A 17,800-nucleotide genomic window follows, 5' to 3' on the forward strand; every position below is an offset into this window, starting at 1 on the left:
AAACTTAGAAGCAACTAAGATGTCCATCAGTAGGTTAATGAATAAACTGTGGTACATTCAAACAATGGAACATAATTCAGCACTAAAAAGAAGTAAGCTATCAAGCCATGAAAAGACATGGAGGAACCTTATTACTAAGTGAAAAAAGCCAATCTGAAAAGGCTTACATACTGCATAATTCCAACTATGTAACACTCTGGAAATGACAAAAACTAAACCATGGAGATACCAAAAGAATCAGTAGTTGGCAGGGTTGAGGGGAGGGAAGGCTTAATAAATAGAACATAGATGATTTTTAGGGCAGTGAAACTATAATGGCAGATACATGTTATTACACACTTATCAAAATTGATAGGAGTATAATACCAAGCGTGAAGCCTGATGTTAGCTATGAACTTACTGATGAGTGATAGTGATATGTCAATGTAAGCTCATAGATTCTAACAAATATACCACTCTGGTAAGGGGTTTTGTTAGTGCAGGAGGTTGTATATAAGAAATCGCTGTACCTTCTGCTCAGTTTTGCTGTGAATCTAAAATTACTCTACAAAATAAAGCTTTTTACAAAAAGATATGCAGGGTAAAGAAAACTGTGAAATATTACAGAGTGAAATGAAAAAGAACTAAGGAAAATGGGGTAATATACTATGTTCTTAGATTGAAACACTCGATACTGTGAAATTGTTAATTTTCCACAAACTAATTTACAGTTCCAATGCACCCCTAATCAAAACTTCAGCATATTACTGGTTATCTTTAAACTTTGGACTTGACCAGATGATGCTAATATTTATGTGGAAATGCAAAGATCCAAAAATAAGAAAGACACTCTTCTATAATAGAAGAACAAGCAAATGCAACAAAAACAAAGATGAATAGATGGGACTTAAACTAAAAAGCTTCTGCAGAGCAAAAGAAATAATCAGCAGAGTTAACAGACAATCCACAGAATGGAAGAAAATCATCACAATCTATACATCTGACAAATAATTAATATCCAGAATCTACAAAGAACTCAAACAAATCAGCAAGGAAAACCAGACAATCTCATAAAAAAGTGGGCTAAGGACATAAGTAGACAATTCTCAAAAGAAGATATACAAATGGCCAACAAGCATATGGAAAAATGCTCAACATCACTAATTATCAGGGAAATGCAAATCAAAACCACAATGTGATACTCCCTCATTCCTGCAAGGATGGCCATAATTTAAAAAATAATAGATGTTGGTGTGGATGTGGTGAAAAGGGAACACTTACACACTGTTTGTGGGAATGTAAATAAACCAGTACAACCACTATGGAAAACAGTGTGGAGATAAATTAAGAAGCTAAAAGTAGATCTGTTTGGTCTAGCAATCCCACTACTCGGTAGCTACCCAGAGGAAAATAAGTCATTATATGAAAAAGATACTTGCACACGTTTACAGCAGCACAATTGGCAATTTCAAAAAATATGGAACCAGCACAAATGCTGATCAATCAAGGAGTGGAAAAAGAAAATGTGGTGTATATACACAGCCATAAAAAGGAACAAAATTATGGCATTCACACCAACCTGGAAGGAATTGGAGACTATTACTTTATTTATTTATTTAGAGACAGAGTCTCACTCTGTAACCCAAGCTGAAATGCATGTAGTGGTGTGATCTCAGCTCACTGCAACCTTCTCCTTCAGAGCTCAAGCAATTCTTGCCTCAGCCTCCCAAGTAGCTGGGAGGCATATGCCACCATGCCTAGCTAATTTTTTTGTATTTTTGTAGAGACGGGGTTTCACCATGTTGTCCTGGGTGGTCTTCAACTCCTGAGCTCAGGCGATCCACCCACCTTGGCCTCCCAAAGTGCTTGGATTACAGGCATGAGCCACCGCACCCAGCCTGGAGACTATTATTCTAAGTGAAGTAACTCACTGCACTTACTGGAATGTAAAAACAAACTTCCTATGTTCTCACTCTATATGGGGGCTATGCTATGAGGTCATAAAGGCATAAGAATATTACATTGGACTCTGGGGACTTGGGGGAAAGTGTGTGGATGGAGAGGGATAAAAGACTACACATTAGGTATAGCGTATACTACTCTGGTGATGGGTGCGCCAAAATCTCAGAAATCAACACTAAAGAACTTATTCATGTAACTAAACACCACTGGGTTTTGTTCCCCCAAAAACCAGTTGAAATAAAAAAATAAAAAAATTAAAGAAGAACAAAATGAAACACTATCAGACATCAAGATTAATTACAGACAAACACACTAATGGAACTGAATAGATAGTCCAGAAACAGCTTTAGATAAATGAATGTATTATTTATGGCAAGGGTGGCACTACAGAGCAATAGGAAAAAGGCCAGTCTTTTCAACAAGTGAAGAGCTGCATGGAAAAAATGTAATTTTAAATTTGACATTTCCTTAGACCACATGTACACATCAGTTGCATGTGGCTTGTACATCTAAATGTGAAAGGCGTAATAAAGCTTCCAGATGATTATATAGGAGAATATCTTCATAATATTGGACTGTGAAAAGAGTTTTCACAAAGCAAATCCACAAATCAAACTATATTAAAATTAAGAACTTGCGTTCAGCAAAAGGCAGCATTAAGATAACGAGAAGGTGGCCGGGCACGGTGGCTCACACGTGTAATCCCAGCACTTTGGGAGGCTGAGGTGGGTGGATCACAATGTCAGGAGTTTGAGACCAGCCTGGCTAACATGGTGAAACCCTGTCTCTACTAAAAATACAAAAAATTAGCTGGGTGTTGTGGTGGGCGCCTGTAATCCCAGCTACTCAGGAGGCCGAGGCAGGAGAATTGCTTGAACCCAGGAGGCAGAGGTTGCAGTGAGCCAAGATCGTGCCACTGCACCCCAGCCTGGGCAACAGACCAAGACTCCATCTCAAAAAAAAAAAAAAAGAAAGAAAGAAAGAACGAAAATGCAAACTAGAAACTGACTGCCAATATGTCATACATAATTTTCAAGGGATTTGTGTCTAGAATATATAAAGAACTCATACAAATCACTAAGAAATACCCAACAGAGAAATTGCAAGTGATATGAACAAGTACACTAGAAGATTTCCAAATGGGCTATAAACATGAGTAACTATAAACATGATCAACTTCATTAGTCATCAGAAAAATATAAATTCAAACCATGATGCAATAATATGTATCACATACCAAAATACATTTCTTTAAAACAACAACATAAAATGTTGCTGGGAATCTGGTGCAATGGAACGCTCAAACTCTGTTAATGGGATGTAAACTGGTATAATCATTCTGGAAAACAATTTCTAATTTTCTTTCTAGGCATCTTCCCAACAGAAATGTGTGCCCATGTGCACCTACATTTATACACAAGATTGTTCATAGCACCATTACTTATAATAGTGCCTAACTGGAAACAACCCAACTGTTCATCGAATTGAACAAGTAAACTTCAATGTATTCTTGTAATGGAATACTGTAAAGCAGTCAAAGCAAATGAACCAGCTTCATGCTATGACATGGATGAATCTCAGAAAAGAAATGTTGAAGAAAAGAAGCCAGATAAAAGAATACATATTTGCTTTAATATATATATATGACTCATTATGTGTGTGTGTGTGTGTGTGTGTGTGTGTGTGTGTGTGTGTGTGTATATGTCATATATATGTCAAACTAAACTGCAGTGTTATAAGTGAGTATAGTTGTTACCTTTCTTGGGAGTAAAGAGGTGGTAACTGAGTAGAGTACAAGCGCTTCACGGATGATGGGGAAATGATCTATTTCATCACCAGATCTTTCCTTTGTAAGAATTTGTTGAACTGTACATTAATACTCTGTGAACTTTTCTGTTATGTAGATTTTAAAAATTAAACATCAATACTATCATAGGAGCCATTGTTATCAGTGAAATGCACAAGTAAAATCATGACTTAAGCAAAGAAAAATATAACCTTCTGTGAGAAGAAACATTTACAGATTTGATTTTCCAGGGAGGTTTTAAAAATAAGTAAATTATGGTAAAAGCAAGCAACTTACAGGAGAAGATTGGCACATAATAAAAAGGAAAATAACAGCTTGTCCTTCTCAAATAGTGATCGGCATACATTACAATATAAGTTGTATGTGAAGTGGTCATTTAAATATCGTAGACGCTTTTCCAAAATTTTGGATTTGTTACTAAAAAGGTTAAAAAGAAAGACAATGTATCGTCAAAACTAGGAAAATACAAGCAATGTGAATTCACATATACACTTTTTATTTTATCAAATTATCATTATTAAAAACACACACACGAGGGCATGTAAGACTGGTGAAATCTGAATAAGCTGTATGGGTTTAGCAGTGTCAGTTTCTTGGTTGTGACACTGTACTATAGGCAAGATGCTACCACTGGAGAAAGAGGATGAAGGGTACATGAAACCTCTCTGCACATATTTTTCTGTGTGCAACTTCTTGTGAATCTGTATTTCAAAATAAAAAGTTTCAAAATGTAGGGTATAATTCTCTGAGAAAGTGAAATATGGTTTATACCATCTCTTTATTTTCCAAATCCTAAATTTTGTATTCTGCCCCAAAGTGACTATAAACAATTAGTCAATTTTTAAAAAACATGCCTAATTAAGTCTCTATTAGTGTAAGGCTCTATGCTAGGGAGGAAAATGTAAGAGACAAAGAATTATGAGATGTTTGCCTGCCCCAAAGAAGTTCTAGGATTACAGGCGGGAGGCACTGTGCCTGGCCTTTTCATGCATTTTTAAAATATCTTTATAAATAAAGATCTACATATTTTAAAAATGCATGAAAAGGCCAGGCACAGTGCCTCTCGCCTGTAATCCTAGAACTTTGGGAGGTCAAAATGGGTGGATCATTTGAGGTCAGAAGTTTGAGACCAGCCTGGCCAACATGGTGAAACCCCATGTCTACTAAAATACAAAAATTAGCTGGGCGTGGTAGTACATGCCTGTAATCCCAGCTACGAGGGAGGCTGAGGCAAGAGAATTGCTTGAACCTGGGAGGTAGACGTTGCAGTGAGCCGAGATGGCACCATTGCACTCCAGTCTGGGCAATGGAGTGAGACTCTGTCTCAAAAAAAAAAAAAAAAAAAAAGAAAGAAAGAAAAAAGAAAAATGCATGAAAAGTCAGAAAACGTGGACAATTGTACTTACTGGGTAGAGTTATAACTAATATTGTTTACACTCTCATATTCCAAAAAAATGTTTACAATAAGCATATATTGCTTTCAATTTTTTCCAGTTCAATTTTAAAATATAATACCTATGGGAATATAAAATGATGTAGCCATTCTAAGAAACAGTTTGGCACTTTCTTTTTTTTTTTTGAGACAGAGCCTTGCCCTGTCACCCAGGCTGGAGTGCAGTGGCATGATCACAGCTCACTGCAACCTCTATCTCCTAGTCTCAAGGAATCTTCCCATCTCAGCCTCCCAAGCAGTTTAGACTACAGGTCCATGGCACAAGCCCAGCTAGGTTTTTGTATTTTTTGTAGAGACAGTGTTTTACCATGTTGCCCAAGCTGTCACTTTCTTAAAAAAAAAAGAAAAACAAAGCAAAACAAAAAAACTAAAGAGCTTCTGTACAGCAAAAATAAACTATCAACAGAGTAAACAGCCTACACAATGGGAGAAAATATTTTCAAACTGTGCATCTGAAAAGGATCTAATTTCCAAAATATGTAAGGAACTTAACAAGCATAAAACAACCCCATTAAAAAGCGGGCAAAGGCCATGGACACGTCAAAAGAAGACATACACGGGGCTAACATGCATATGAAAAAATGCTCAAGATCATTAATCATTAGAGAAATGCAAATCAAAACCACAGTAATTTACCATCCCACACCAGTCCGAATGGCTATAGTTAAAAAGTCAAAAAAATAACAGATGCTGGCAAAGTTGTGGAGCAAAGGCAACACTTATACACTGCTGGTGGAAATGTAAATTAGTTCACTGTGGAAGGCAGTTTGGAGACTTCTCAAAGAACTTAAAACAGAACTACCTACCATTTTACCCAGCAATCCATTACTGGGTATATACCCAAAGGAACATAAATTGTTCTACCATAAAAACATGCATGCGTCTGTTAATCGCAGCACTATTCACAATAGCAAAGACATGGAATCAACCTAGATGCCCGTCAATCATAGACTAGCTAAAGTTAATGTAGCACAGATGCGCCATGGAATACAAGACAGCCACCAAAAAGAATGAACTCATGTCCTTTTTAGCAGCATGGATGGAGCTGGAGACCATTATCCTAAGCGAACTAATAATGCGGAACAGAAAACAAAATACCCCACATTCTCATAACATTGAGTACACAAGGTCACAGGAAGGGAACAAAAGGTGGAGAGTGGGAGGATGGTGAGGTTTAAAAAACTACCTACAGGGCTGGGTGCGGTGGCTCATGCCTGTAATCCTAGCACTTTGGGAGGCCGAGGCAGGTGGATCGTGAGGTCAAGAATTCAAGACCATCCTAGCCAACATAGTGAAACCCCGTCTCTACTAAAGTACACACACACACAAAAAATTAGCTGGGTGTGGTGGCACACGCCTGTAGTCCCAGCTACTCCGGAGGCTGAGGCAGGAGAATTGCTTGAACACCGGAGGCAGATGTTGCAGTGAGCCGAGATTGCGCCACTGCACTCCAGCCTGGTCCCTGGTGATAGACCAAGACTCTGTCTCAAAACAAAACAACTACCTACAGGTACTATGCTTATTACCTGGGTGACAAAATCATCTGTATGCTAATCCTCTGTGACATGTAATTTACCTATATAACAAACCTGCACATGTACCCCTGAACCTAACAGTTTAAAAAGAGAGTCCTCAGTAAACCATGTGTCTTGTTTGCTTAAAAAAAAAAAAGAAGAATATCTGAACAAACCACTACTACATAATCCAGCAATTGCATTCCTGTGTATTTATCTCAAAGAAATAAAAATTTCTGTTCACAAATACATGTACATGAATGTTTATAGTAGTTTTATTCATTGTAAACCCAAACTGGAAATAATTCAGAGGTCCTTCATGCTATGAAATATTTATCAGCCTTCAAAAACAGCCAAATATTTAAACACACAGCAACTTGAATCAATCTCTGGAGAATTACACTGAGTAAAAAAAGCCAGTCTCAAAAAGTTACATGCCATATGCTTCCATTTATATAAAATTTTTAAACTAACGAAAGTATAGAAATGGAGAACAGGTTAGGGGTTGCCAAGGGTTACGGAAGGGGTAAGGATGGGAGGGAAGTGGGTATAGCTACTAAAGGACAACACAGGGATCCTTGTGGTGGTGGAAATGTTCTGTATCTTGGCTGTATTAATGTCAGTATCATGGTTGTGATCATTGTTTTATAGGTTTTCAACATGTCACCATTGGGGCAACTGGGTAAAAGGTACATAAGATCTTTACTATTTCTCATAATCACATGTGAATCTACACTTAAAATTAAAAATTTGATTTTTAAAAAGTAATACATAGGACCATGGGAATGGGATGGAAAGGTTGGGGGTAGTGACACGTCTCTAAGTAGATCTTTTTGTACAGGGTTGAATTTTGGAGTCACTAATGGTTTATGTACTCAAACATATAATACAATTAAACTCAACAAGGATGAAGAAAAACCCTAAAATGAAACATAAAAGTAAACAAATGAGCCTAACTGTATTTCACGTGAATAACATCACATGTTGAAGAGGGGAAAAAGTAACCCAAGTAACTTTTGAATGCAGCATTTTATGCCCAATTTTTTTTTAAACTAAGTTTGTGTGTGAACATATGCAATCAATTCTCTTGGGTATATACCCGGGAGTGGAAATGCTGGGTCATATGGCAATCTAGGTTTAGTATTTTGAAGAACTTCCAAAGTGGCCATATTATTTTAAAATCCCACCAGCAGTGTAGGAGGGCTCCAATTATTTCACATCCTCACCAAAACTTGAGATTGACTTTTTTATGTCAATTCTTTAATTTGAATTTCCTTCATCACATGGGTTGTATAAATTCAAATTCCAAATTCCAACTGAGAAGGAATCTGGAATTTCAATCACTCAGAAGAGATTATTCTACCAATAGCCAATGTCGAAATTTCTTATAGCACACACGATTGGCTCAAGTCATAATTTTTTTTTTTAAACAGGTACAACAGTTACTAAATACCAGACATTGTTATAAACACTTTACGAATATTATCTCATTTAATTGTCATAAAAACCCTAAAAGGTCAGTAATATTATCCCAATTTTATAGATAAGAAAAATTGAGGCAATTACCTCACATTAAAGGACTTGCCTATAGGCATGCAGCTACTATGTGGCAGAAAGGATATGTAATCCCCAACTCCAGTTTGACTCTGAAATTTGCATACATTCATTAATTGATTAAAGTGAGAATATCTAGAAAACCATTAGAAATGTGGGGCTAGAGGCCAGGCTCAGGGACTGACGCCTGTAATCCAAGCACTTCACGAGGCCGAGGCAGGTGGATCACGAGGTCAGGAGTTCAAGACCAACCTGACCAACATGGTGAAATTCTGTCTCTAATAAGAATACAAAAATTAGCTGGGTGTGGTGCTGCATGCCTATACTCAGGAGGCTGAGGCAGGAGAATTGCTTGAACCTGGGAAGCGGAAGCTGCAACGAGCTGAGATAGCACCACTGCACTCCAGCCCGGGCAACAGAGAGTAACTCCATCTCAAAAAAAAAAAAAAAAAAAAGAAAAAAAAAAGTGGGGCCAGGTGTAGTGGCTCATTCCTGTAATCTCAGCACTAAGGGAGGATAAGTTGGGCAGATTTCTTGAGTCCAGGAGTTCAAGACCAGCCTGGGCAACTTGGTGAAACCCAATCTCTACAAAAAAATAATACAAAAATTAGCCAAGCACAGTGGTGCACACCTGAAGTCCTAGCTATTCTGAAGGCTGAGGTGGGTGGATCACCTGAGCCCAGGAGGTTGAGGCTGCAGTGAGCTGTGATTGTGCCACTGCACTCTAGCCTGGGTGACAGAGTGAGACCTTGTTTCAAAAAAACAATCAAATAGAACAAAGAAAAAAGAAACTTGGGACTGAAGCCTTTTAGAGACCTCAAGCCTGGAGAAAGATACACTGGAGTTGCTCAAAAATAAGTCATGTGCCTGCCTCTATGAAATAATTAAAAGAGAGAAGAAAAAAATACTAAAAGCTAATCCCTCTATGCCTAAATCTTAAGTAGGAATGAAACAACTACTTAGAATAGAAAGGAGGTTTTGATTATCTTTCAAGTATCTTTTTTTCTTTCACTTTTTCTTTTTTCTTTCTTTCTTTTTTTTTTTTGAACAGTCTTGCTCTGTTGCCCAGGCTGGAGTGCAGTGGTGCCATCTCGGCTCAACCTCCACCTACTGAGTTCAAGTGATTTTCCTGCCTCAGTCTCCCCAGTAGCTGGGATTACAGGCGCCCACCACCATGCCCGGCTGATTTTTGTACTTTTAGGAGATACAGGATCTCATCATGTTGGCCACGCTCATCTTGAACACATGACCTCAAGTGATCTGGCCCCCTTGGCCTTCCAAAGTGCTGAGATTACAGGCGTGAGCCACCGCACCCAGCCACTTTTCCACATTTTTAATGTTCTGTAATGAATATACGTAAGTAAAAAAAAAAAAAAAGTCACATTTTTTAAATGGAAAGGACTGTGAAAATCCAACCTCAGAAAGATGAATAAAATGAGAGAAGTTTACCTGTCATGAATTGAGTTGATATAAAGGTTCACAAACCAGATGAGAGAGTACTGATACATGGGATCAATATTAGCCAGGTCTGCAATGCTGAAGAACAGTACTGATGAGTGTTTGGCAATGGGTCTATAACCTTCTCGAGACTCTGCTATTTTGAGTTCTGTTTTTTCTGCAATCTAGGAGAACAGAAAAACCAAGATTAAGAAATAGGAAGAGTATTTTAATTATGTACTTTTCATATAATGAAGTTTATATATCTTTTTAAAATCCCAATGTAGTGATAATGTTATATGAATTTAAGTATGGTATACAAGAGAGGGCTTTATCGTACTGAAAGTCAGAAATAAAGAAAACAAAAGGGGATGAAGGAAAGAACTAGGGATGGAAGAAAGGGGAAGGAGAGAGAGGAACAAGAGAAGAAAAAGGAAAAAACAAGTTTAAACTTTAGATTAATAGTATCATCCACTACTGACCATCTCTTTCTTATTTGAGACATGCCAAATAAGAAAACTCTGCGTATTCTTTGCCTGACTCTGACCTGTTTCTATTGCAGTTATTCACCCTCTTTTAACAGGTCAGAGTTAAAAAGGGAGAGAGGACTGGAAAGCAAGTATACTTGTGTGTATATTTAAGGTGTTCACTCATGTACTGGAACCCAGCAATCTGGCAAAGTAGGTATTCAAAACTATTTATTGATGAGTGGTTTTATATACAAGGATGCTTTTTTTTCAACTAGCTTCTCACATGTTTAGCTTTCGAATTTATAGGGCTGTAGATATTCAACCCCCAAATAAAAATGCTCTCCAAGATAATAGCTCTTCAACTCAGTCTGATAGGTTGATATTCTATAGAAAAAATGTTTCAAGCACTATTCCAACTCCCTCTTCCTTCTTTGGTAATGGTATCCACAGACTCTGATGAATGGTATGCCTATGTAGTCATGTTTATATCAAATCCTGCTTGTTGCTAATTTAATCAAGAGGCAAGGATACAGCCAGATCCAAGATGAGATAATCAAAAATTTCCCTGGAGAATTGAAACTTCAGGAGCCTCAGAAACTGAAGTTAGATGGCATTGGCATTAGGAGTAAAAAGTAGTGGGACTTTTTCCACATGTTGGTTTTAATGCTATGTGAGTACATGAAGGAAGAGATACACAAGTCTTAAAAGAAACTGGTCTTCGGGTGGAGTAGAGAGAAGCACAGAATGACACACAGCCCCAGAGGTAGGGGAAGAGACACAGAGCATAGAAACTTAATGCCTTCCATTTATCCTTGAGGTCTGGATGTATGTCTTATTATTGGGAAAATAAATGATTTCCTTGTATCTTTTTCATTTTATCTAATTCGAGTGAGTTCCTGTTCCTTGCAAACAAACTTTCCCCCAAATTATACTGTATAACCACAGATGAACCAAAGGTAAGTTTGGAATCTCAGTCCTGACTATAAATAAGTAAAACAAAGTTAGCAACGACAGTGATTAATGACACTTTACGTAAGAAAGCATTATTTTAGTATTCTCATTTAAACCTTTTACTATTTAAACTTTGATTTTCAATTCAAATGCCATTTTGCAACAGCAAGCAGAAAAAAACAACAAATATTGTAATATTTATTTATTTGAGACAGAGTCTCACTCTGTCACCCAGGCTGGAGTGCAGTGGCATAATCTCGGCTTACTGCAACCTCCACCTCTTGGGTTCAAGTGATTCTCCTGCCTCAGCCTCCTGAGTAGCTGAGATTACAGGCGTCTGCCACCGCTTCTGGTTAATTTTTGCATTTTAGTAGAGACGGGGTTTCACCATGTTGGCTAGGCTGGTCTCAAACTCTTGACTTCAGGTGACCTACCTACTCCGGCCTCTCAAAGTGCTGGGATTACAGGCGTGAGCCACAGCACCGGGCTATAATTTTTAAACATTAATTAATAACAATTCATATTTAATGGCTTGATCTATGTATATTTATAAACAGTGTTTGCTAAACCTGAATCCTTAGCATGAAATGCTAGGCTTAAGAAATATAAATACATTTTAAAAATCATTTACCATTAATGGCCTAAAGTAAAAAAAAAAAGATATTTTCTAAGAAATAAAGACTGAGTACATGCTAAGAGGTTAAAAGAAGACAACTTCTTACTTGTAAAACTTTTCTGGTCTGTGATACTTATATACGTAATACTTTCCAAAAATAAAAAAGACTAAGCTTCAGTCAGGAAACCATTAGAGTGGCAGTAGGGGTAAACTCTGAAATCTCTAGAATAAACTCTTAAAGTTTTGTGTTTGTTTAATCTTGTGGATTTAGGGAAAAGGGAAAAGCAGCTTTTGATTATGTTGGAAAGCCTTCCCTGAAGATGTTTTTTCTTACAGTAGGTGGGTGGATAATCGTAGAACAGAAGTCAGGGTAGATATAGAGTATGTTTTAGCTGAAACTATATAATGAATTTAAAACTCTGTTTGCGATGATCAATGGGATTCAGTCAGACAGGTACTATGATTTATTACATTTGTCTCATTGTAAGATAGAGTACTTGAACCAATACGTCATTGTATCTCCCTTTTTCTTCAAGTCTTAATAGGAAATAAGCCAACAAGTGCTTCCTATCCTCTCTCCCCTTTGAAAACTAGTTTGGTGAGGAAACAAGTAGTAGCTTGTTCTGCTCTGATGGACAGGTGTTGGGTAAGGAGGCACTACAGAATATCTCAGCCATGGTCCCAGACTGGGGGCTGCCAAAGAATATTACTCTAAGACCTTACTCCTTTGGCTCTCCCAAGATGAAAATCATAAAACACCAAATAGTACAAGTAACAAGAGTGAGGACCATCACATTCATGCAAAATAAATCTATCCAAAGGGGAAGGGTGCCTAGACCTTTAGAAAGTCCTCTGTCCCAGCGCAAGGGTGTATTGTGGGGTGGGAGCAGTGCAGAGATGCTGAGTGATTAGTGCAATCTCTGTTCAGGTTTCTTTTTATTTTTTAATTACCCTAAAGTGAAGGAGCACTTAACTCATTGGTTGGGCCAAGGAAAACCAAAAGGTCTGAAGATCAGTAACGTTAGCTTACAGAAGTCATTCTGTAATACCATATAATTGTGTAAACTTGAGCCTCAGCCGACCTTTCTGGGACCTATTTTTCTCAACTATACAGTACAGAAAATAAGTGCTTGCTAAGGCCTTTTCTGCTTATAATATTGTATTATTCTATAAAAAGAATATCATTCGGGGCTGGGCACAGTAACTCATGCCTGTAATCCCTGCACTTTGGGATGCCAAGGCGGGTGCTGAGGTCAGGAGCTCAAGACCAACCTGGCCAACATGATGAAACCCCATCTCTACTAAAAATACAAAAAATTAGCCAGGCATGGTGGTAGGCGCCTGTAATACCAGCTATTCGGGAGGCCTGAGGCAGGAGAATCACTTGAACCCAGGAAGCAGAGGTTACAGTGAGCTGAGATCACACCACTGCACTCCAGCCTGGGCAAGAGAGTGAAGCTTTGTCTCAGCACTTTGGGATGCTGAGGTGGGCAGATCAGAGGTCAGGAAATCAAGACCATCCTGGCTAACAGGGTAAAACTCCGTCTCTACTAAAAAAAAAAAAAATTAGCCAAGCATGGTGGCGCATGCTTGTAGTCCCAGCTACTGGGGAGGCTGAGGCAGGGGAATCACTCGAACTGGGAGGCAGAAGTTGCGGTGAGCCGAGATCGCACCACTGCACGCCGGCCTGGAGGTAGAGCAAGACTTCATCTCAAAAATCATGATCATCATCATCATCATCATCATTCAGCTGAGTTAGGTGAATTTGCAATCAATGCATTATTGGCTATAGACTACTTGCCTCTCTTCTTCTACCTGCCACCCTCAACTCTCATACCTGCCTTCCTGACAAATGACATGATAATGTTGGAATTAATGTCTAGGAATCTCTGTTTACTCCTAGAACCCCTTATTGTTCAATCAACCAGCAACTAACTGCATCAAGAACTCCAATAAGGAACAGAGATAAGACAAGCTCTCAAATTCAAGTTTTCAAAGAAGAGTCAATTAAAACTTGAATGAACCCAAGTAGCCTACCTTACCTACCCAATAATACCTATCTAATACTCCTAATGCCTTACTTATCCAATAATAATAAATATATTTTAAAGCATTCATCCTAAATATATTTCTTCTGCGCATAGATACCTTATAGATCAGACCAGGTTTTAAATAATGGTAAGATATTCTCTTATGAGTTTAAATTTATGTTTGGGTATTTTATCATTTTCTTTTTTCCTTTCCAGCAAGCCTACTTCAGCATCTTCCTTGGGGACTGGAAGCAAATCAGAATCTTAAGAATCAAAAGATTTCTAGGATTCTTTTTTCACCTGCTGTTTCTTTGTTATCTCATTGGACATCATTTTGGCAGAGTCTAAGACTTTAATTGCACTTTCATCTTCTAAAATGTTTCCTTCTGATGATGATAATGTTTCCAAAATTTTTGTCTCTATCTCTTTCAGCTGTTTTTTGTTCGCTGCAGACTGAAGAATAAGGGCATTTCGTTCCTCTTCTAATTCTGGTCTAAAAGGATAGAAACATTTAGTCAAAATTTATAGTCTTACCTAAATTTATATTTGAGTGCTACATATTACAAATTTGTAAACATCTAATACACACTAAGGTTATTAATTGCTTTAATAAAGGAAAAATAATTTCACGCACATAACTATTTGAGAAGTTCAAGCAAAAAAAAAGCATTAATTGTATACATGTGAAATGTGGCAATAACATGTGCTACAAAGTAAGTCTAAGAATACATTAGATTGATCCATATGGCATAGCTGCTATGTGAGAGTAAGAACTGGAGAAGACACTCAGAGTATGGACTTCTTATCTATTTCTTGATTTTGTCACCATGAAGTCTCATTTTCATCATATTTTCTATAGTAGCAGTGAGAGGATGACTGGTCATAAAACTGGCTCTTTAAGTGAAAGGCTAAATTGGCACTGACGTCAAAACACTTAATGTCAAACAAAAATGGGATGAAACTTCAAAATAACACAGTCTACCATGGAATAGCATATGTTATGACATGGTTCTGTACTGGACACTCTACAAGTGGGATTTAAATATTGGAAGAAACACCTCATGGTTACATATTTTCACTTTTAATTTTATTTCATTTACTAGACCACTTGATAATGTTACACTGAGCTTCAAGTGAAATCAGATTTCCTTCCAGAAGCAATTCTTCACTAGGAGCCCTTCCAGGTATCATAATGTTTTTCCTTATTAAAAAAAAGAATACATACAGTTTCAGATTTTACATTTAAGTCTTTAATCCATCTTATAGGCACGGGCAAAGATTTCATGACAAAAACATCAAAAGCAATTGCAACAAAAGCACAAATTGATAAATGGGATCTAATTAAACTAATGAGTTTCTACACAGCAAAAGAAACTATCAGAATGTACAGATAACCTACAGAATGGGAGAAAATTTTTGCAATCTATCCATCTGACAAAGGCCTATATACAGAATATACAAAGAACTTAAACAAACTTACATGAAAGAAACAACCCCATTAAAAAGTGGGCAAAGGACACTTCTCAAAAGAAGGTATTTATGCAGCCAACAAACATATGAAAACAAGCTCAACATCACTGATCATTACAGAAATGTAATTCAAAACCACAATGAGATACCATCTTATGCCAGTCAGAATGGCAATTATTAAAAAGTCAAGAAACAACTGATGCTGGTGAGGCTGCAGAGAAATAGAAATGGTTTTACATGGTTGGTGGGATTATAAATTATTTCAACCATTGTGGAAGACTGTAGTGATTCCTCAAAGACCTAGAACCAGACATACCATATGACACAGCAATCTCATTACCAGGTATATACCAAAGGAATATAAATCACTCTATTATAAAGGTACATGTACATGCATGTTCACTGCAGCGCTGTTCACAATAGCAAAGACATGGAATCAACCTAAGTGCCCATCAATTATAGACTGGATAAAGAAAATGTGGTATATATATACCATGAAATACATCATAGCCATAAAATGGAACAAGGTCGGCTGGATGTGGTGGCTTACGCCTGTAATCCCAGCACTTTGGGAGGCTGAGGTGGGCAGATCACCTGAGGTTGGGAGTTCAAGACCAGCCTGACCAACATGGAGAAACCCCATCTCTGCTAAAAATACAAAAAATTAGCTGGGCGTGGTGGTGCATGCCTGTAATCCCAGCTATTTGGGAGGCTGAGGCAGGAGAATCACTTGAACCCGGGAGGCTGAGGTTGCAGTGAGCTGAGATGGCAACATTGCACTCCAGCCTGGGCAACAAGAGCAAAACTCCATCTCAAAAACAAAAAACAAACAAAACAAAACAAAACAAAAACAAGATCATGTCCTTTGCAGAGAAATGGAAGCCATTACTGTCAGCAAGCTAACACAAAAACAGAAAACCAAACACTGCATGTTCTTACTTGTAAGTGGGAGCTGAAAATGTGAACACACGGACACAGGGTAGGGAACGACACACACTGGGGCTTGTCGGGGGGAATGGGGGAAGGAGAGCATCAGGACAAATGGTTAATGCATGCTGGGCTTAATACCTAGGTGATGGGTTGATTGGTGGTTTGCTGCACCTTAGCACACGTTTACCTATGTAATAAACCTGCACCTTCTGCACATGTACCCTGGAACTTAAAATAAAAATCGAACATATGTAAAGAAAACAATAAAAATTACCCATAATCTTACCTCCACAGAGATAATTACTTTAACATTGCGGTGTATTCCTTCCCAATCTTTTTTTACTCTTTTTATGTATGTAGATAAACATCCATCTTTTTTAAACAAAATATTACCTATTCTGCATATAGTTTTATATGCTACTTTTTCCTTCTTTTGCTAAGCATTTTATTATTAATGTCCTGTATATACATAAAAATGAATGTATTTCTGTTTATGTTCATAGCATGGATTCCTAGAGGTGAAATTTCTGGCTCATTCAGATACAAGTCAGAAGTCATGGTGTCAGAGGCACTTGAACCAGAGCAACTCCATCTTGAGTAGGGGCTGGGAAAAATGAGATTAAAACCTACTGGACTGCATTCCCAAATAGCTGGGCATTCTAAGTCACAGGATGAGATAGGATGTCAGTATAAGATACAGGTCATAAAGATCTTGCTGATAAAACAGGTTACGGTAAAGAAGTTGGCTAAATCCTACCAAAACCAAGATGGCCACAAAAGTGACCTCTGGTTGTCCTCACTGTTATACTCCACCAGTGCTGTGACAGTTAACAAATGTCATCACAATGTCAAAAATTTACACTATATGGTCTAAAATGAGGAGGCATAAATAATCCACCCCTTGTTTGGCATACAATCAAGAAATAACCATCAAAATGGACAACCAGCAGCCCTTGGGGCTGCTCTGTCTGTGGAGTAGCCATTTTTTTATTCCTTTACTTTCTTAATAAATTTGTTTTCACTTTACTCCACGGACTCACCCAGAATTATTTCTTGCACAAGATCCAAAAACCCTTTCTTGGGTTCTGGATCAGAATCCCTTTCCTGTAACAATGGCATGTTAACCTGAACCCAACTGCCTATACTAAAACCCCAATGTATCATGGTTGGCTTATAACTTACTTGTTACAGACGGCTATTTTAGAGGATTGTGTGATTATTATAGTAACAAAATATAAATTTGACAAAGTTTTAAAATATTCACAAAACAAAAATATTAATGGCCTACAAATATTCCTCTTTAAATCATCTAGAAGCATCTAAGAAAATACATACCTCTCCTTTGCAACAACAATACCTAGTAATTGATCTTCAAGTCCTTCTGGAGTGATCATGAAATTCAGCAAAGACACTTTTGTAGCCACCTCTGGCATATAGTGTGGATTTCTCAGTTTTGTGGTGATGTAAAATTTGAAATCAAAGGAATACTCAATAATGACCTCACCAAGTCTGATGCAATCAATGCCACCTAGATATCAGAAAACAAATGCCTAACAAGTGAGTCAGTTACATAGCCCATCACCCTATGTACTTACATGGCCTTGCCTAGGTTACAAATAAGGCATCC

The 17,800-nt window shown here is 37.7% G+C and overlaps 1 protein-coding gene across 10 annotated transcripts in view; it reads right to left on the bottom strand.

The window, feature by feature from the left end:
* The window catches only part of DNAH12 (dynein axonemal heavy chain 12), a 245,766-nt gene that overhangs the window by 55,917 nt on the left and 172,049 nt on the right, over positions 1–17,800 (bottom strand). For 8 of the 10 annotated variants that reach the window (XR_004272357.1, XM_032289540.1, XM_032289541.1 and 5 more), the window contains 4 exons: positions 17,509–17,701; positions 14,074–14,266; positions 9,719–9,891; positions 4,025–4,165 (listed from right to left, as the gene is read on the bottom strand). Coding sequence is in view for 8 of the 10 variants with exons in the window: in XM_032289540.1 (XP_032145431.1) it covers positions 4,025–4,165; positions 9,719–9,891; positions 14,074–14,266; positions 17,509–17,701 (700 nt within the window). In the remaining 2 variants the exon portion in view is untranslated. Of the gene's footprint in view, positions 1–4,024; positions 4,166–9,718; positions 9,892–14,073; positions 14,267–17,172; positions 17,702–17,800 lie in introns of those variants that run through there. The other 2 variants (XR_004272358.1, XM_032289545.1) reach the window with 2 other exon arrangements.

This window comes from Sapajus apella, unplaced genomic scaffold, assembly GCF_009761245.1.
Source record: "Sapajus apella isolate SASKATOON/1434 unplaced genomic scaffold, GSC_monkey_1.0 scaffold23, whole genome shotgun sequence".
NCBI lineage: Eukaryota > Metazoa > Chordata > Mammalia > Primates > Cebidae > Sapajus > Sapajus apella.